This window comes from Haemorhous mexicanus, chromosome 2, assembly GCF_027477595.1.
Source record: "Haemorhous mexicanus isolate bHaeMex1 chromosome 2, bHaeMex1.pri, whole genome shotgun sequence".
In the NCBI taxonomy this organism is placed as follows: Eukaryota; Metazoa; Chordata; class Aves; order Passeriformes; family Fringillidae; genus Haemorhous; species Haemorhous mexicanus.
The window spans coordinates 98,596,341-98,617,873 of NC_082342.1; the positions used below are offsets into that span (position 1 = coordinate 98,596,341).

The 21,533-nt window shown below is 37.5% G+C and overlaps 1 protein-coding gene across 1 annotated transcript in view; it reads right to left on the bottom strand.

Moving 5' to 3' along the window:
* Window positions 1–21,533, bottom strand: part of MYO16 (myosin XVI) — a 259,909-nt gene that overhangs the window by 49,886 nt on the left and 188,490 nt on the right. The window contains exons 27-28 of the mRNA XM_059839709.1: window positions 12,420–12,522; window positions 38–134 (exon numbers count right to left, since the gene is read on the bottom strand). Coding sequence (XP_059695692.1) covers window positions 38–134; window positions 12,420–12,522 — 200 coding nt within the window. The remainder of the gene's footprint in view (window positions 1–37; window positions 135–12,419; window positions 12,523–21,533) is intronic.

The window sequence follows — 21,533 nt, forward strand, 5'->3', positions numbered from 1 at the left end:
AGCAACAGCTCAGGAATACTTGTTCTGTAACTGTTACCTTTTTGGCAGGTTATAATTTTCTTCTGAAGCTGAAGGCACAAATCGTTGAGATGGTCAGCTTGCCAGTACTTAAGAAACACTTTTCGAACTCCTATCTAGAATACAAACAGCAGAGAAATTGTCAACAAATAAGGCCAAAACAATGACAGGTAAATAGAGATTGTACGTTAACAATCCAGCAAAGGGTTGAAATAATATCTGCAATTTAGGAACAGTAAAATGCCAATTCTGTAACAGAAATGCAGTTATCACTTGGTTGAATAAAAGATGTATTTGTAAAGGATGAACAAGCTGTCAGACAGATAGTTCCACTTCAGTTCCAAAAATATCCAGAACAAATAGTACAATCTTCAAGTTAAATACAAGTTGGGGGAAAAAAAAACATTCTGAGTCTAATGTGTTAGACAACATAATATAAAATAAGGTTTAGGTCTTATAAAGAAGGGTGTATGCATGGGGAAAGGTGACAAGACAAACCCATGTAGGACAGAAAATGGAGAGATAGCTGCCATCTGTGGAAGAACTTAACTGAAGCTGGAGGATGGGAGAAACTCACTGTCATTAGTGACAATGCTTCCTAATATCCAGTAAAGTTATGAATTCTAGTTCCCAGCCTTGCTTTCTGAAGACCCTTGCTTTGGGTCTCCTTTCAGGATTAAAGTCAGAGACAGAGCGACTGATTTGTGAAAAATAATCTCCTAAGTATTGAGTCTGGTGTTGTGTAGTATCTTGGTTTAATCATCTAGTTCTTGAAGTAACAATCATTAGATGTTCTCACTCCTCTAGAGGCAAGTTTATCTAGTTAGACCAAAAGAAAACACCTTTCTTTTGATACCTTCTGAACAAGACGAAACAGCCCCATAAAATTCTTTCTATCATCTTCAAAAGCATTCCTTTCTAATAGACTTTAAAAACCACACACAGCCTAGCAACTCTAAAACTGGCAAAAATCCCCAATCAATAAACCAATCATTTTTCTCTAATAAAAGGAGCAGTGATAGAAAACTGTGCTACTCTAGAAGATTCTAGCTTTTGCCTAACTAATAATTTTTATGGCTAATAGGCATACTGATTAATTCATACAAGTCTGGCTAAAACTGCAGAAATTCATTCCAACTCTTGTTTGTCTCCAGCTTACAAGCTCACTCTCTTCTTACTGAACCATCCTGTTTCACTGGTGTTCTTTACTTTAGATCTGGGAGACAGGTATCTGGAGGGTTGATTGCACACCCTTCCAAATTGTTTTTAATCCAAACACTGTTAGATGTACATCCTTGTAGGGCTGGATGACAGAAAGCCAGGATATATATTTCACAGCTAAGCTCCGTTAACTAAATTCAGAAATGATTGTGGCAAATTTTTGTCCCTTGGCTTCACCTCTCTCTACTGTAGAGAGCAACTAATTTGAACCAAATGTTTTAAAACGTCTGTAATCCTGAAGTTTGAGCTAACAATGACAGTGCAGTTGTTACACTCAATGTCAAAACTAGGACGCTTCCTAATTTTTTTTCCCATTAGTCTCTCTTTTCCCTATAAAATAGTCCCTTTTGAATTATCACAAAGTGTGTGGAAGTAGGTGACAAAAATGATGCTTTACTTGTCTCACCACTGTAGAAAGTCAGAAATAGGAAACAGGCTCTCTTTGTGTGGTGGTTAATCTGAGGCAATCTCTCTGATATCCAGTTGTGCACTCACAGTCTGCTCTTAGGGCCATACTCTCATCTTCATTTTCCTGACTGATAACTTCCCACAAAATTTCTTACTTTTCTTCTTCAGCTTTCAAAACTCTCCATTCACCTGGTTATCTTAACCCTTTGCTCATTGAACAGGTTTTTTTCCCATCCATCTTGTCAAACCACATTCTGAACCTGCATTATCACTAGTTTTGGCTACTAATATCTTCATTGTCTTGCTTACATTGCCTTGAATACAGAATTCTCTGTAAAAAATAACTGAATTATTATTCATATAGTTAACTGTAATTAAATCATTGTGTGGTTATGATAATTACCATTCCATCTGAGCAGCTCTCAAACAAAGCCTGAGAACAAATAATTAATAAAATTATATTCCTCTACTATGATTAAATTTTCTCTTTTTACTCCACCTTTCCTTTCCACAAATCCTCTACATCACATATTTTTTTGTTCCTCCTGCCTCAGGTCTATGCCAAATCATCCAATTTTTCCTTATTTCTGTCCTTTGTTCTTAATTACTCAGAATTCTAGCTTTTCCCCTTGTTACAGCAATACTGATATTCTGACAGTAGAAAAAGGGATGAAAAGTTACTCTTACAAACCTTAAAAAAGCTCTTATTAAGAGCTTATTAAGCTTAAAAAAGCTCTAGTAGTGCCCATGGCAAAATTAACAAGCCCATTCTCAGTTAGTCCCATTATTGACACACTGGTTGGTCACATTTAGGCTGTATTTCAAAAGTGTAACTTAACTAAATGAGTTGCAATATATTGTGCAGTATTCAGTCACAAAATCACAGTCAAGACAATTGCTGAAGCTTATGTTTGTTTAGCTACAAGTGTCTGACACTGCAGTCACAGACATGCAAAGCCTTATTTCTCTTTTCTTTCATCCTACACCCCAGGAACAATATAAATGGAGTTATTGTGGCATCACTTATGCTCTGAACTTCATTAGTAGGAGCCTGCTACAATTTTTAAGTGAATGAAGAAATACAAAATGTCAATACAAATCCATTTTTACATTCAGATAAAAGCTATTTATAGATTTTTACATCATATGACAGGTCTACAGAGAATAGAGCTCTAGACAGAAGCATGTATAGCAGAAACTACTATTACATGTTTGATTATGTTAGTACAGATAGAAATCTCTGTTGCTTGGTCTTTGAATTAAATCTGAGAGCCTCTAAGGCTGACCAAGAGAACAAGATAGTCTCACTGCCCTCTTTATAGTTCTGGTGTTCAGTGAAAGCAATAATGCTGAAAAATGTTGGAATTTCACATGTCACATATCAAAACAGTTTTTGAGGTTGCCACCTGTCTTCATTCTGGTCTCTTCTTTAATCACAAAATGTTTCCTGCTTGCCTAGGGGAAAAATGGTTCAAATGTTCTTCCACTAAAACACTCACTTTTCAATATTTTTTCTGGGCTACAAAGTGCTCTCATCTGAGTCTGAAATTTTAATGTCATTCAGACTCCTGTAAAAGTAAACCATCTGTGAATTACAGTCATAGTTATTTTAATTAGGAAAGCATTAGGGTTTAAAATGTTGTTCTTCAAAATGATGCATTTTTTAAAGACTATGTAAAAATGTTGTTGATGACTACCAAAGCTTCAATTGCTGCTGAGGGTCAGCTGGGCTTTTTTGGAAGGGAGCTGTTCTTTCTCTTTCATTTTTATTTATTTATTTTAAAAATATTTTTTAAATTTCTTATTTTTTAATTTTATAGAAAAGGTGTAGGATGTAGAAGTACAGACATTCAAAACTATGGAATGGATGCTGAGATCGTGTGTAGGTGGCATGGAGGCAGTATTAGCTCATACTTAATAGGTGTCAAGGGAATCTGTAAAGCTGTTCTTTAGTTTAAAAAAGGCAATTTGTGGGAGTGCTGTGTGTTTCTGGCAGTACTTTCAAAATAGCTACCTACAAAAGACAGAGAACTATAGTCTAATGATATTTTACACAATGACACACATTTTCACAGAGCATTAATGAAATTTAGAAAAAAGCCTTAATACTATTGTAAAATGTGTCTTGCAGTGTACATGTCTACAATGATATTATAATGACAAACACAGGGCACTGATTTTTAAGGACTGAAATTTTATTTTTAAAGGTTTACTCTCTCTGCTTTGCTTCATACATTTTAATAGTCTTTCTTCATAAACTAGTAACAATGCACTATGGTCCATACTGAATAAAGCTACATTTTGGCATTCTTTATTGATGGCCTTAATATAAAGTATGTGAGTAGTCTGGTATTCAGGCCAGTGACATCAAGCATTTATACCCATTCTTGTCAGGAGCTGGAGTTTAGGGAGAAAAACTGTCATTCAGGTCTCTGGGAAAGGGTGGAATAATGGTCACTCCTTTTTCCTAAACTGTACAAACCTCACAGCTCTTCATACTTGTGAGGCAACATGAAGAACTGCCTTGCAGAAAAGGAAAGAAGTGATTAGGAAATATAAGCTTCATGTAAGAAACACCCAGTAGGGGAAACCCTACACCAGTTTTATCCCATAGGATCTTGGTATTTACCAGACCTATCATTCTAGCTTTCAGAATTCTAGAAACAGACACAGCACCAAAATGTGGTGGTATATCCTCCTCCACACCTTCTCCCCAGGCCTGCTCTATGATGTCACTCCTAACCTGAGCCAAACCACTCATTCACAACTCAGAAGAAACAATTGGAAAGGGTCTCTGGGCATGAATGAGAAATACAGGCTACAGGTGACAGGGAGAGAGGTGGCACAGAGAGGAAACCCTAAGGCAGGAGACCGGAAAATGAATCACAGACAAATAAAGGATGAAGAGTGGGACCAAATATGAAGCAAAGTATCTAGAAAAGTATCAAAAAGCAGGAGAAGTGTGAGGGCAGAGAGGAAGAGGAAGACATGGAATCCAGATCTGAGATGCAAAAGATAACATGAAGAAAATTGAGTTAGCAAGACTAGTAATCCTAAGAAAGACCTGAAAGATGGATAAACAAAGGGAGGAATATATTCTACAGGGAAAAAATATTTTTCATAGAAATATGAACTAAAAATAGAGCTTTGTGTTAAAAGAGTTGAGAGTTTGTGAGCATTTTGAGGTCAAAGTCAACCATCTGTCCTATTCTCTGGCTGAAGGGAATCATGAGTTTGTCTAGTGTGGCACAAAGTCACTGAGTAAATTTGTGGGCAGTGTCTGGCCCAGGCCAGTCTTTTGGTAATATTGGTGAGGTAGAAAGTCACTCTCCTGTGGTTTCTGCAACTAGCAAATTACTTCCAATATATAATGGAGTGACAAGATGAAACAAAAATATAATGGGACAATATCACTTCTTTGATATAATACGAAGTATGAGGGAAAAATGGATGCTTGTGTTTTAATAATTTCTGTTAGTATGACCCCACGCCCTCCCCCCCCACCCCCCACTCCCAGAATTTTGTTTTTTAATTGCCTGCCTAAAAGAAAATTAGACTTTTAAAGTAAGATATTCAAAACAAATAGGGAATTGACTTGAGTTAAAATTACTAAATAACAAATTAATGAAATGTCATACAATTTATGAGGTCTAAAGTTTTCCTACTTGAGGGAAATAAAAAAGTTAAGAATCTCTTATTATTAGACTGCTTGCAAAGTACTCCAGTACTTCAGCATATCAGGTAGAAAGCACCTTGTGTAACATGACCACTTTAATTTTAAGCCAAAATAAACAGATCTGTTTAAAAAATAATTTAAAAGATTCTCTGAACTAAGCATAAAATTTACATATGTATGATTTCATACACTTCTGCTCATTCCTCTGATTTAATCATATGCCACTTGTGTTCTACATTCTGCTATTTAATCATAAATATATATTTTTTTCCCAAAAAGGACCATAGTATGCTAATATTATATACTGGTACATTGAAATTTAAAAATACTTAGGGACAGCTCTATCAAATCCAATAAATGAAACACCCATAGAACATCAATAAAATATTATTTTTTCTCTGACTGGTAAGAGCTGTGGATGAGGCTTTGCTTTCCCTTTGCAGTTCTAGAAGTGTTAGAAGAATTTAAAATCTCTAAATGGACTGCTGGGATTTCTCTATATTGAGGACTTATTCTCTGTTTTAACACTCATCACTGCAAGTTTGATAATACAGCTCCTCACTGGCAAAGATGATTTCTCCACAGACATTGCTGGCTCCTGAAACAGCTTCAGCAACAATTGTAGCTGTGAAAGTGTGAACTGGCACTAACACAGCATCTATCTCAAGCAATTACCTCATTTGGAGCTTCATTAAAACATTCCAACCAGCTCTCCTGTACTGCTTGTTTCATACCTGGGGAGTCTTTGGATCATCCCATTTGAAACTTAAGACTTAGTCTTTGACAAATTAGTGATCTCAAAGCTACTGATAAGAAGGAATCACTGTGGGTTAGTGGAAGCAGGCTAAATATTGGAAAGATGAACTAAGACAAAGCTTTTATTAGAAGTTTTTAAGGATTGCAATCTTTTAACCAGATAAGCATTTCTAGCAGTCAAAGGCTAAAATATTCAGTTTCAGTGAAATCTGACCTTTGCAGTGCTTGTATTTAACAGATGCACTTTATAGTAAAAGCAAATTAAATGGATGTTTTCTTTTTCTTCTGGTATGCTTCTAGTTTGCATTTCAGCAAGCTCCATCTGAAGTAACTCGGAAGGGTTAATTGCAGACTACTGACCTTAGACAAACAAAATGTACAGCTAGAAGTTTTGATGAGAAAGCTCAGTAAGCTATGAGCTAACAGCTAACTCTTTTTTATTGAATTTATATTTGCAGGCTTAACAGTGTGAGGAACGATAATCCAAACAAATGAAAGTTTCCTTATGTCAGTAAAAAGAGCCAAGGACTGTTTGTGCCCATACTTCTCCCAAAGTATGATAATGTTTGCAAATTAGGTCATGCCATTGGGACGGTAGGTTTTGCATAGCTAATGCATCACTGTGTTACAATAAATGAAACACTACTTGCAGCACTAAAACTGGGGATTTCCTAATATAAAGACCTTCACATATTCTGGGGGACAGGAGATTCTTCTGCTTTACATAGACCAGCCAGTACTTCTGCTCAATTTAACTCTAAAGTTACTAAATATCACCTCACTGACTTCTCCAGGGGCTAAACAAGTCTATTACTTTCTCTCTGCCTGGAGTAGAAATGGTTTGTTTTGATTTAGCAATCTAATTTTCTCTTACATCAGATGTGCTTAAAAGTCACAGCAAGCAGCTAAGCTTCTAGTGATCAAGTATATATTTAAACTGAAAGAATACCTTGTCAAGACTGCACACAGAGTCAAGATGCAAAAATTGCCTTTCATTAGTAGCTCTGCACTTTCATAATTCCAGTACTTAAGTTAAGTGCATGACTGAAACTGCATGGTATGTCAGCTTCAATGAAACCACTATTTTATTGTCCTAGTTTAGTTATCTCCAGCTCAGTTTACCCAAGGAACAGCAACATTTCATAATGCTATCAACACTTCCGTCCCTACGTGACAAAAGACAAGTCAGGAGGGAAGAAGACCAGCCTGGCTGAATAGGGAGCTTTTGCTGGAACTCAGGGAAAAAAAGAGGGTTTACAACCTTTGGAAGAAGGGTCAGGTGATTTAGGTAGAGTACAAGGATGTCACTAGGTCATGTAGAAAAAGGTTTAGAATGGCAAAAACTCAGCTGGAACTCAGTCTGACCACACTGGAAAAGATAATAAAAACCGTTTCTATAAATACATTAATGAAGAAAACAGGCCCAAGGAAAATCTCCATCCTTTTTTGGATGCAAAGAGGAAAAGGCAGATGTATTTAATGCCTTCTTTGCCTCAGTCTTCGGCAGAAAAACTAGGTATTTTCAACGTAACCAGCCTCCTGAGCTGGTAGACAGGGCCAGGGAGCAGAACAGACTCCCTGTAAACCAAGAAAAAGTAGTTAGTGACCTATTGTCCCACTCAGACTCTCAGAGGGCTCTGGAGGGGGTCCATCGGGGAGTACTAAAGGAGCTGATGGGAGAGTTTGCTAAGGTGTTCTCCATCACTTATCATCAGTCCTGGCTAAAGAGAGAGGTCCAGACAATGGGAGCTTGGCCAATGTGATGCCCATCTGCAAGAAGGGCCTGAAGCACGATTTGGGAAACTGCAGACCGGTCAGCCTGACCTCAGTGCCAAGGAAGATTATGGAACTGATCATTTTGAGTGCTACCATGCAGCACTTACAGGACGATCAGCAGCCAGCAAGGATTTAGAAAAGACAGGTCCTGCCTGACCAACTTGGTCTCCTTTCATGACCAGGTGACCAGTCTAGTGGGTGAGAGAAATGCTGTTTGTCTACGTGGACTTCAGTAAAACCTTTGATACTGTCTCCCACAACATTCTCCTGGAAAGGCTGTCAGGTCATGGCTTGGACAGGTGCACTTTTTGTTGAGTTAAAAACTGGCTGGACAGCTGGGTCCAAAGTGCTGTGGTGAATGTGGCTGGTTCCACATCCAGTAATTGGTGGCCAGTCACTAGGTTCCCCAAGGCTCAGTATGGAGACCAGTCCTGTTTAACATCTTTATCAATGGTTTGGATTGAGTTACCCCCAGTAAGTTTTCAGACAACACCATGTGGGTTGGAGTGTTGATCCACAAGGAGGCCAGGAGGCTCTACAGAGGGATCTGGACAGGCTGGATCAATGGGCCAAGACCAATTCAATAAAGCCAAGTGTCAGGCCATACTTTGCCCACAACAAAGCCTTTCAGGCTTGGGTCAGAATGGCTGGAAAGCAGCCCGGCAGAAAAGGGCCCGGGGATGCTGGTTGCCAGCTGGCTGAACATGAGCCAGCAGTGTGCCCAGATGGCCAAGAAGGCCAATGGCAGCCTGGCCTGTATGAGGGACAGTGTGGCCAGCAAGGCCAGGGAAGTGATCATTCCCCTGTACTCAGCACTGGTGAAGCCACACCTTGAATTCTGTGTCCAGTTCTGGCACCCTGACTCCAATAAAGAAATTGAGGTTCTGGAGCATGTCCAGAGAAGGGCAATGGAGCTGCTTAAGGATATGGAGTGCTCCTATGAGGAGCGGATCAGGGAGCTTTCATTGTTTAGCCTGGAAAAAAGGAGGCTCTGGGAGGACCTTATCACTCTACAGCTACAGGGAAAGGTGGTTGTAGCAAGCTAGGGTTCTGCCTCTCCCCCAGACAACTGGTGACAGGACAAGAGGAAATGGCCTCAAGCTGTGCTAGAGGAGGTTCAGATTGGACATCAAAAAGAATTTTTCCACTGTAAGAGTGATGAAGTATTGGAACAGGTTGCTTAGGGAGATGTTGAAGTCACCATCCCTGGCAGTGTTCAAGGAACAATTTCACATGCCACTTAATGCTATGGTCTAGTTGATGTGGTGGTGTTAGTTGAAGGTTGAACTCAGTGATCTTGGAGATCCTTTCCAGCCCTAATATTTCTATGATAATAAATACTTGCTTCTAACGTGCAAGCTGGTGAAGCAAGAACTAGACATTGGCCAATTAATAGTGTTTGCTCTTATGCTCTGTTAAACAGTAAAAAATAAATCAAAATTGGACCCTAGTATTGGATCTTCTGCACTTTTTGTCTACTTGAAAACAGACTTCTCTTTATGATAGAAGAAAGAAAATGTTCTGTGAGTAGGGTCTGAGCTTTGTTGCTCTGTATGTTAATAAAATGCTCTTCAAACACAGCTTATGTAAGAAGGAACTGAGAAATTGTGAGGCAGGAAATAAATACAAAGATACAATGTTCTTTACTAGTTTTCAGGGATTTTAATTTAGAACACTTTTCCCTCCCCCAGGTTAATATCACCTTTCTCAAAATGGGATGGTGAGGTACATTATCAGAAGAAAGCCCAAAGTATCATCCAGATTAACTCAGCTAAAAAGTCTAGATCTTTATTTTTCCCCCTCTGCTCTTGAGCCTATTGGCAATTTCATCTACTGATGATGACATATAAGGTGGAGTTTGATTTCAGATGTGTGTTGCTTTCTCCTAAATATTGTCATTTTTGATGCGGGTATTTTAGCTATCTTTTTCGTTCATTTTTTAACCTGAATTTGCAAAAGCTCTTCAGGGAAGTGCATGTAACATTTTGAGGAAGACAATTTTTGATTTATTCATGAACTCCTGCAACAAATAGATTTTCAGATCCAGCAGTGACTCACTTAAGTAGTTACTGCTGGCAACAGCGGCTGAATAAACTTGTTATATGTGTAACCCCCTGCTTTTTGGATGATTTTTAGTAATGCACTACAGATGACTCCTTTCTTCTGACTTTGCTGGCTGACATCATCCTTGCTTCCTAATTCCTTTTTTCTTTCCTTTCCTCCTCCCTCTTTCTACCTTTTAAATATTTTCCTTTTTTTTCAGAGTCCTCTCCTGTAAAAGCATAGAGGAGAGCACCCATGACAAATGCAGATTGTGTAAGCTTCTTCATTTAGATTGTTATTTAAAGTTCAACTTTCATGATTAGTCAAATGAATCAAAAAGATAATTGAGAGAGAGATTATGTGACACAGACATTAGTCACTACTGCTGATAGTTGGGTATGTGATTTTGTATCACCTATACAAAATAGGTTGGTACCAAGCTGTTATTCACTGGAAATTTAAGAAATTTAACTTGGAGTGAATTTTCTTTTTAAACTTTCTTCTACACTTTTCATTTTTCCATTTGTTTTTATACCTCTCTGTGGCTTGAAAAAGGTGTATGGAGAAGGTCACACATTTTTTTAAACCTTGTTTCTTGCAGCTTAGTCTGTTGCCATGTGCTTCTGAGTCACTGAGTGACAATGGTATAACTCTCACCCCCAAACTCTCCTATTCCATTTAGCTTATCAGTGCCTCTGAAGAGTTTTGTGCCTTTCTGGTCTGAGGGATAATGCCTTATGCACTGCTGTAGATTTGCACACCTGACTTCTCCTGGAGTTAATGGGATTCTGGAGTCAGAACTTCTAAAATCTGTTTGAGATCACAAGCTTCAGTCCTCTGCATGATGGAAGGTTTCTGTTTTGTGATTTCCTTTTAAAATTTTTGTCTTCCTAGGTTTCAATCTTGTTGACAAATGCCAGTCACTGCAGAATCTTGAGCTCTAGGCTTTCACTGATGACCAACTGCTTTTTTCCTGTGCTGTAACAATGGTTCTTCTCCAGGGAAATAAACTTGATAGGCATCCTGCTCTGTGTTTCCTGACTGGAGAACACTATGCAATTACTGCTACACAGCTTTTGTCCAATGTAAAGCCTGTATCCCCACATAAATTCTAAACATGAAGGGTTCTGAACATCTCCAGGTACTTGTAAGTGAAGGTACAGTTTCTAGTTTTGAATGATTACGGGTTTTTTAAATAGGGAACCTTGTGGCAATGATGCAGAACACGTATCAGAGCAAACTTAAAAGCCTGGGTAGGAAAAGCAAGTCTAGTTTAATATTGTAATCTTTTTCAGTCTTTTCTATCGAGGGAGAGGGGGGCTATATGTGCCCTCTGCTTTGCTTGGTGACTAAACTGAGACTCTAAACAATATTTTGATTAAAGAAAAATTGTCTTATGTGTCTGAGTGCGGGTAATCATGCATGTATGCTCCCAGCTTAGTGGGGGCCTATTTTTGTTCCTGTTGTTACTAAGGAATCTGGGCCACTAAGAAATATCCATAGCACACATTCTGACTTAGTCCTTGGCCTTTATAAACAGCTTGCAGAAACCTTTCTGGGCATCTTAATACTCAGAGGTCATACATTAATTAGAAGACCTCACCCTTTAAACTGAAGAAGCCTATAGGAGTGCCCTAACCACTGTCCAATCCCTTAACTTCACAGCTGTCCCTGAAATTGGTCTGGATGCTCTCTTGTGTTATGTATTTCAGTCCTGCTAGGCTGGAAAAAGGCCTGAATCTGAAGCTCACACTGCCTGCAGGAATGCTCTGTGTGTGAAGCCACAGAAAGCTTCATTTCTATTCAATAGCTTCTATACTATGCAAAGAAACACGTTTTTCTTTATAAAATGAATATATTAAAGAAATCAGTCCTACTCAATTACAAAGCTATCCAAAGCAGATAACTGAGTACTCTGGACAAATGGAGATATCCACCTTGCAGTCTTCATACTGTTGAGAAATATATGATATAAATAGGATAATAGGACAGGATAGGGAGTTGATAGTTTCCTGTTTAGTGTTTGGTACTTTTTTTAAAAAACTTTACCTCATGTATGGCAACCTCAAGTTCTCTGGTGGATCTGTGGATCAGCATGCTGGCACCTACAAATGCACTGACTACCTGGGAAATCCTAATTAGCTGTTTCCAGTCTGCCCTGCTATGCCCTGCTAGAGCATTTAGCATAGGATTTTAAAGAAATAAAATACCTAAAGTTATTCAGGAACCATTCAACCACTAAAATGTATATACCAAATACCTTCAAAAATATTGAAAAAAGTTCACAGAGTGTGCATGGTTAATTGAATCTTTTTCTTCCCACAAGAATACACTGATTTTTTGACACAATGATCACAGCTACTCATGAAACTCTGAAAATCAGTTTGATAATTTACCCAAGCATATATTAAATGGCAAAAAAATGTACCACTGCAAAGTATGTGGTGGCTTGCCACCAATGGAAATGACTCAGCTAGCTTGTTTAAAGAATGATATTTTAATTGCTTTGTAGATCACAAACCTGCCAGCCTTGTAATTTACACTGCTGAAGAACAAGACGACATCTCTCCTTGGCACTCAACTTCTTCTTCTCTCCTGCTGCTGTATCAGCCAAATCTTTATACCTAGAAAAATCAGCAGAAGTAGAGTTACTCTAATGTTGGCCTGGTTGACGTCTTTGTAGAAATTGTCAGTTTTCCTTTGACTCTCAAATCTTTGATATCCAAACTGGAAGCTTGGGATTCTGATCAGGGTGAAGAAAACAAGAAGGCAAATCACTCACAATCTTGTACATTGTTAGACATGACCTTGGTTAATAACAAGTGATGCCTAAAACCCGAATTTGCTTCCTGTCTGTTCTTTGGATGCTTCACTGAAAATCAATGCCAAAGGAATGAAAAGCTTCCCCTGCAACTGAACTGGGTCATTGAAAGGATGAAAATATGTTTTCAGTATGTGTCATACAACTTATGCCTCTTAAGGAGTAATTCATAAGAAAGCAACATTGATAAAAATGATTCTCATCAATCTGAGATAAATTTTCGTTTTGAACAGAAAGTCATGTAGCAAAGAGACTTCCAGGAAATGGATCAGTTTACACTACTGGAAAGAAGTTCAAGAGGAGACTTTGTGTACCTTCAAAGACAGAAAATGCTGGATATTAAAGGGCTCTTTGATGTACAAAATAAAAATATCAAGGAAGGAAACTTAAGTAATACAAAGTCCAATAAAGTAAAAAATTCAAATTTTAACTGTGAACTTATTAAATTTATAGTAACTTACTACTAAAGAAATGGAATTTTATACATCTCATTGCTCCATAATATTGCTATACTTTCTTGGAGATATTCCTTTGTCTAGATCTGACTGCATGTATTGAGTCAGAATGCTTTTTCATTCCAAAAAGCCAGGCTTTGAAAAGGATATATACTTTGCAAACATGTCACTTTTGATTAAACTCCCAGTGAAATTGATAAGTGCTATTTACATTTCCTGATATTTTATTTATTTATTTATTAGCCAAATTCACCTATACCTCTCCTTCAACCCAAAACTGTGCTGTCTTGTTGTCTTTCACACAACATGGTAGGCAAGGCTGCAGTGCTGGAATGACTCCAGGGACCTCAACTGTACATGAAGCAGTGGCAAGTCTGGAGCAACATCTGCAGGTTAACTGCTATAGGACCAAATTTCACCTAGACTTCTAGTTTCCTGTAGCTGCACAGACCCATGGGCACCTCAGCTCCTGCAGTCTGGAATTATTCTGGGCACCTCAGCTCCTGCAGTCTGGAATTATTCTGGGCACCTCAGCTCCTGCAGTCTGGAATTATTCTCTTGTCTGGTAGCAGTCCTGCTGAGGACCCTGCAGCTAAGTCTACGTTAGTAAATGAAAAGTGAGAGAGACTGCTTCTCTGGCATAGAAACCATCTGGCAAAACCCTAGCCTGATGATTTATTTATGCATTTAATATTATGAAATCTGTTCTGTTCTATTAAGCTCTGTCCCCTTCCAACAGAGTGTAACCATGTCTAAGCTGTCTTTGACTGGTCACCACACCAGCCTGTCCTAGTTCCCAAGCTGTGCCCAGGAACAGTTTGGAGGAATGATGGTAAGAAGGGTCCAAACCTTCACCACAGATTCTTGTATTTAGTCTCACACTCCAGATTAGCATTAGAAAACTGGGAGAGCACTTTACCAATATTCCACTAGCTGCATGGTCATGAGGACATTTATTTTACAGGTTTCTATTAAGGCTGGTGTCACATTGTTTCCCTACTTGCATCAACAGTTTTTTCTTAGAAGTCATGGGAAATCAGAGGTGTTAGAGAAACGACTGCTGCAAAGCTTAGCAACTGCTGACTGAAGCGAAGATTCATGACTAAGCATTGACTCACAATGCATGAAGAAGTAACTGTAAAAGTGGTCAGCCTGAAACTCCCTTACAGCAGAAACCCAAAGAAACATATTTCTCTCTTGAAATAAAGACAAATTAAAATTTAAAAGGTTAAGTTCTATGTTTGGCTCAAATTTTCTTTAAAGACATGCAAGTGATAGAATTCAAGGATAGCCAAATATTCCTTACAATCTGTATTATACAGGATGCCAGACAAAAATGATCCACCATTTTCCTCCAGCTTTTAAAGTCTCTGAAATTCCACCACATTATCCTGGAAGTCTAATCACAGTTCGCAGTCCTCTATCTGTTAAAGCAAGCTCTAGCTTAGAAAAGGAGGATGGGTTATGGTAGTAGAGAAAGAGGAAGCTATGGAAATTTAACTCTGCCATAAACTTCCTCAGTGAATACAGCAGGACATTTGGAAGATGATCTACTTTCCCTATGTTATACACTGAAAAGCTGTGCTCCAAGCCTGAGTTAGTCACCTTTTTCTCAAAACTGTCTGTGAAGGAAGGTATTTTCTACAGGGTGAGTTGTTCTATGCAGTCTAGAAACTTTTGAAAAAATGAGAAGACATTGCCCTCTGGAGGTGCCTTTCTCCACTGGCCACAGCTGGACTCAGAGAAGCCCAGACTGGATGCTTTCATTTGGGTGCCTGAGAGGAAGCTCACCTTTATGCCTACTTGTCTGACTGAGCTACTCATCCTGCAGAGTAACTAACAGAGGGTCTAAGAAACCTTCATTATTTGTACTGTCACTGGTTCCAATCTACTGACTAAGCACCCAAAATGAAAAAGTACCTTTATGTCCTGTGTTACCATCGGTTATCAACCATTTTCATCTTGTGTAAATATAAAAACAACACAAAGTTTGCAGCTATTTTTCAGCCACAATGGTGCCCCAATTTGGCTCTCAGTCTGGTTGTGCATTGACCCATGTCAATGCCAGGGAATTAATGGAAGTTCCTGAATGGATGGAACAAGAGGACTACACCTGTTGGTGGGAGCCCAGATTTGTTCTGGACAGAAGGGATGGTCTAACCATAAGATTATATAATTTCTTCTGTACTTAGTTTTAAACGAGTGAAAAAACTAAAACCTTTTTCTTTAAACTGACAATGAGCTAAAATATAAAGGAAGAAATAAAAACTTACAAGTGTGATGTTATTATCAAAATGCAAAATATTTTTGGTATCAGATACTTTTTACTGTGGATTGATCTTGTCAACGTCGTTTCCATGTAGACACAATAATCTAATATCATCTTAAATTTAATCATTCTCAGGATGAGCAAAATAACTTTTTTTTTTTTTCCAGAATTTATTCTATCACAGAAATTAGTAATACGAATACTGAAATTATGGTGGAGGTTTCTATAAATAAACTTGAATTATTTGCAACAATGGGGCTTGCTTCAGGGGAAATGCAAACTGGAGAGTCTTTGAAACTTTCCCTTATAGAGAATTCTTCCCCTAGCACTCCAGCCTTGGTTTACTCTGAAGGGAATGAACACACCCAGTTAAGCACCAGGCTTCTTCCCACCTGACAGGTCACACATTTTGCCCCCAGTAGATAATGCAGAATGTTTGGAGAGGATCCTAAGCAATCCAGAAAGCATACTCAGTGCTCCCTTGCTAAAAAAAGTGAAATACATTTCAGCTAAACTTGGATTGATAAGTCACTTGCCTAGACTTTCTTAAGATTCAGTAGAACAGATTATTCTGGTGTCCTATTCCTAACTGCAATAGTGATTTTTACGATATCTCAGATGAACTGTGCACTGTAAGACCATCATGTCTTCCCACTGAGTATAAACATGCACTTGCCTCCAGCCTGGACATCTAATATCAAACAAAGTGAATCTCCTCCTTAGCCAGGAAGCAAAAAACCCCCAGTATTTCATGGCTAGCTAGAGAAACTCATTCACTAAGGGATCTAAAATAAAATAAAAACCAGGGAGGTCTAAAGGATTAATTTGAATCAATACCACTCCACTGCTATGCCAAGACTAACATGCTGTTGATTAGGAAGTAAATGCAAAACCACTTCTAGTTACAAGCTGAGACAGTGAACACCACTATCAGGGTGAAGGAGGGTCTCCCCAGCACCCATCCACATGACATCAGTGTGAGAGAAGATCCATTTTCCCCAGCTTTTTTCTTTAGCACCCTCCTTGTCCTAACTTGTCATTTTCAGAAGCATAAACAGAAGAAAGATATTCTGGCTAGACAGGCTCACACTGTGAGCATGTACAGACTGGCCAGGATTCTCTGGTGTTGCAGAAATGTGCTCTGACCTCTCTTCCTTTGCTTCTGAATGATGTGCTCTATCAGGGAAATTTTTTGTTTGTTTGGAGTAGAAACTGCTGCCAATAGCTTGTGGATAGGGAAAACTCGGCTCTCTTGGGTCTTCACAGATAAGGATGTTATCTAATCATTTTCTCCCTCACCTCCCTAAGTGCACAGCTGACAAGATCCAGCAGGCTGTTTTTCCCCAAGACAGAATATTCTGCCATTCAGGTTATGGCACAGTAACCCACAGCAATATTCTAAGGCTCAGCATGCTATTTGATTTACACAGAGTGTGCACAAATGGGCTGCAGGGCTGTACTCCCAGTTCTGTATGCACAGCAAATCTTTAAGCATTGGAATAAACACGACTCACTCCATTTCAATAGCACAACGTGACAGAAGACACTAAAGGAAAAAAACACGGCAAGTACAAAGGGCAGAAAAACAAGCAGTTCCAAATCAATAGCTTAATAAAAGATGTCTTTGAACTGAAGCCACAGAACTACTTCTGTTGGTTGGTTGTTTTGCTGCTCTTATTCTCAGGTCTCTCATTTGCCTAATTAAGAAAGAAACTCCAAAAATAATAAAGTTAGAGGTAGCTACTGACTGCAATCCAATGTCCTCGCTAAGAGGACAGTTTCTAATGCCAGAAGTCACATCTTTTCTGAAGGAAGCACCTTCTTTCCAAGTCTTTGTTTTGCTGCTTAAAAAATAAAAATCCCATATGGCTGGCAGGTAACTGCTTTAAAAGAGTGATAAGTTTTGTACTTTTAAGTTTTAAATATCCGGTAAGGAAAAATGAGTGACACACTTGTCAGTATAATTAATTATGTTGTAGCCTAATTTTCTCTTTTTTTTGCTTACTACAATGTACTCTGTTTGCCAAGGTAAACTGGTATGACTTAATAAAATCTATTACAAAGGTAATGAATAAAAGGCAGCAATCAAAATTAAATTATGTCCTATATTTCTGCTAGAAAAAATGCAAAAATTGCCATCATAAAGGTTAAGGTTGTGCTGTCTCAGTAAATTGTCTCTTTTCCCCTTTCTATACTTCATTTTCTCTTTCTTTGACAATCACTAATTTTTGATATCTGAAATATGTGAAAGAAATGGACTTTGTTTGTGTGAAAAACTTGTCACTGTGTGCTTATAAGTCAGGACTTTTAGTTTTGTTTGTTTGGATTTGGGTAGGATGAGAAGAGTGGATAAGGTAAGGTTTTATTTGAAAAGTCTATCAAGTGAAAGCTGAAACATGCAGAGAGCCTATCTACTGAAGAGAGATTGTCCAAAATTTTTTCAGTAGGAAACTTATACTCACAAGGAAACTTGTGAGTAGCAAAGAATAGGATGGAATTTTGATTAGTATTACCTTTATATAAAGAATACATTCATTCATTCATTCCTTTTATCTCTGCTATATTCTTTTTTTTTGAAGGAATAAATAAATTATTTTTGATATATGAGGAACATGGGAAATTCCAGATAATTAGAAAAGAGGAAATAGATTATTATATTTTCCAAGGAAAAAAAGTGATTCTGTCAATCTCTGTACAATATATATGACATAAATATCTTATTATAGAGCGTAAATATTAAGAACCAAAGCACATATACAAAATTTTTAAGAGAATAAATCTTTGGATGTGAAGAAGAAAATTATGCTTTTAGAAATAACAGATTACATCAGACAGACTGCATTTGGGGCTTCTTTTGCAGAACTTCAAAAATTCAGTATAAGATTATAAGGTTCACTTTTTATGAAAAATTTTCCACCAAGGCTGCTTCACAGAGACTTACAGAAATAATTCAGAATATTATAAATGTGAGCATGAAGTGCAATGTACCTGAAACAATTAGTAAGTATATATGGCAATGAACCAAAAGTTCAAAGCACCTGCCCACCATATTATTTTTTTTTACTATCTTAATTGACATCAAGAAACACAGTCTTAAGTGACTAGATATGCAGACCACTAAGAATCAAGTGAAAAAAATAAAAGTACAGCAATTTGGAAAATGAATAATGCTAAAAGTGATCTTACAACAAACTGACCAGTTATCATAGATTTACCTTGTTTCTATATATGCCTCTAGATTTTTTTCTGGTAAAATATACTGATTTTTTTGCTTCAACAATTAAAAATCCACTTCCTATACAAGGAGCAATAGAGAAATATGCAGCATGCTTTAATGTGTCTGTGGGAAAAGGAAAATATACTCAAGAGTGACATTAAATGACACATAACTGAGATAAAAGAGCAAAATTTAGGGCTAAGAGATAAAACTGGAAGAATACTCAGAAAATCCCGCAGAACCAAATTTTACAGTGGCTCAAATGTGAGTCAGCCACTGGGCCAATGTAGAGCTCAGTACAGACTTTTGAGGGAGGATCATGACTGTGAAATCCACTGCATCAAAACACCTTTGCAGAATTTGCCATTTGGGATGTTTTAATTTAAACTGAATAAAAAGTAAGACAAATTTTTCAGATAAAGATACTACCTTATGACAGATGATAAAGAAATGAATTGGAAGAATTATTTTTTCCTGAGTTTTATGGGGTTTTAGCATTAGGCTTTGCAACCCTTATTATTTTCAAGACACCTGAATTTCAGTTTCTGAAGAAAAGAAGTAATGAAGATATGTGTGTCTTAGTCCTGGATTATTTATTCATATACTTCCTATAATTAAGCAGAGGCTTCCTCATCTCAGACAATGTGGCAGCACAATAGTGAGTAGAATATAAATTACAGTTCACTCTTGGGATTAGTGGAATCAACTATGCAAATACAAAATATGAATTCACAACATCTGCTAAAGATTTGCTAAAGATTTAAGATTTACAATACTTTTGCACTATCTTACTTAAAGCTGACATTCCCATTTCATCTTGACAAAGCAATGTAAGGCATATTTACTTTAAAAATTGGCAAAAATCACATATTGTCTAAGAAACACGCTAGCATTGAGCAAACAAACAGCTCTATTACATCTACAAACATATTCATCTGACTCTAGCAAATGTTTACCTTTAGCTCTTGCTAGGTAAGTCTTTCCCACAGCTAACTACCTCTTTATGCTTGGGCATCCCACCAAGATGCACATGAGGCCATAAAATGCTTCACTGTACACAGAAAATATGGGCTATGTAATAAATTTAAATTTCCTTGTTAACCTGCTAATTGGATTCTGTTTAACACAAAGATGTTGTATGACTGGTGTCCACTGAAGTTCCTTTTCTTTCTCTGCAGACACAGCCATATGATGATAGGGCATCAAAATCAAAATTTCAACTGAAACACTGAAGTGGGCTTGTACAACTTTCCTGCTTGGTCTCCTGGTGACATTGCCCCTTCAGTGGCTCACTGTTTGCCAAGAGGGCACTGCCCAGCCCATTGGGAAATATACTGAGAAAGATGTATGCTGCAGAAGCAGAAAGTAAAACCAGACTTAAATAGGAATTGTGATATTAAAGAGAAATAGGATTAGATTTGCTGTTCCACCTAGATAATGCTTTATTTCTTCACTACTTTTGGTGGTTTTTTAAATCCTATGTAACCAGTACTCAGCCAAAGAGGAATGGGAACACACAAGACTCTTCTCACAATACTCACTAGTAGCTTAGACAATGCTTATTGGGAGTATGGGGAAGGATTTTTTGGACCTTTTTAAACCATATGGCAAAATAGCTTCTCTGTGAGATCATCTCTACTTCTGCTCCCTTCTGTGGGAGCTTCCCTTGTGCCTCTGAACCCTGTGAGTACTATCAGTCTGGGTAACAGGGATTCTCCTGGCTCTGGATTGTATAATGGTTAGACAAACCATACAAAAGCATCATTTTTCAAGATATACTAAGGTCATATGCCAAGAGTGGATCAGGTTCCCATTAAGAGTGCAATACAGCTGGAGTAATTCTGCTGAAACAGATGATGTTAAATTAATGCCACATTGGTCTAAACAAGAAAGCAAAGTACGACCCAGTGATTAAGAGGCATAAAAGGATTTTATGTGCACGCTTGCATAGGATTTTGTGTTTGCTCTCAGATTTCACCAGTATAAACTGCCTATTATTATTCAGCCTGACTAGGAAATCTAGCTTTAGGAAGTGTCATTCCAGGTTCTCCTGCTGAAGATTAAATGGTTGTAAAGAATATCAAGATATGGATAAGGAGAAAAAGGGTGCCCTGAATATCTGAGTTGAATGGAAAGAATTTAACAGCTGCAGAGAAGAAACTGCAGGAGGGTCACAGGTTTTTTTGAGTGTGAGGCAGCTGGACTGCATCTATACAAGTCCTATGACCTATACAAGTCCTATGACCATAGAAAAGCAGCACTCAAGATCAACTATTATTTTTCTAAACAGTGAAACCATGTAGACATATTTAATTAAGCAATAAATAACAAGGAATTATTTAAAATTGTAAAGTAAAATTAATCTATGTGACAATTTACACCTTAAATTGATAATTCAAAGTTCCTGCATTAGTTTATGCACTGCATAGTGCCAATGGCATAAACTAATGTGTTACATATTTTCTTTAAAATATTTACTTTAAATATATGCTGTATTAATTTAAGAGGTCAGTAATTCTAATAAGCATTTCCTTAAAAGAGTTTCAATGTATAAAGATTAGCGAGAACATTAGCGGTTGATAATATTTTAAAAGGTTTATTTCTGTGGCAGGCATTTAACTGAATTTCTTACTACCACACATAAATCTATGTCCATTATCTTTGTCATTATGTGATGTCAGCAAATTATGAAGTACTCAATAAAGATTTTTGTTGGAACCTTAAGGTTCTGAAATAAAGTTATTAGCTGCCTGTTATAGACACATTGAACTCAGTCAGTTTGTGAGATATGTGTCAAGAACTTTCATTATACTTATTTGTGTACAAATGTAATTCTATCTATTTTTTTAACCCATGCTTTTAGATGAAATCCA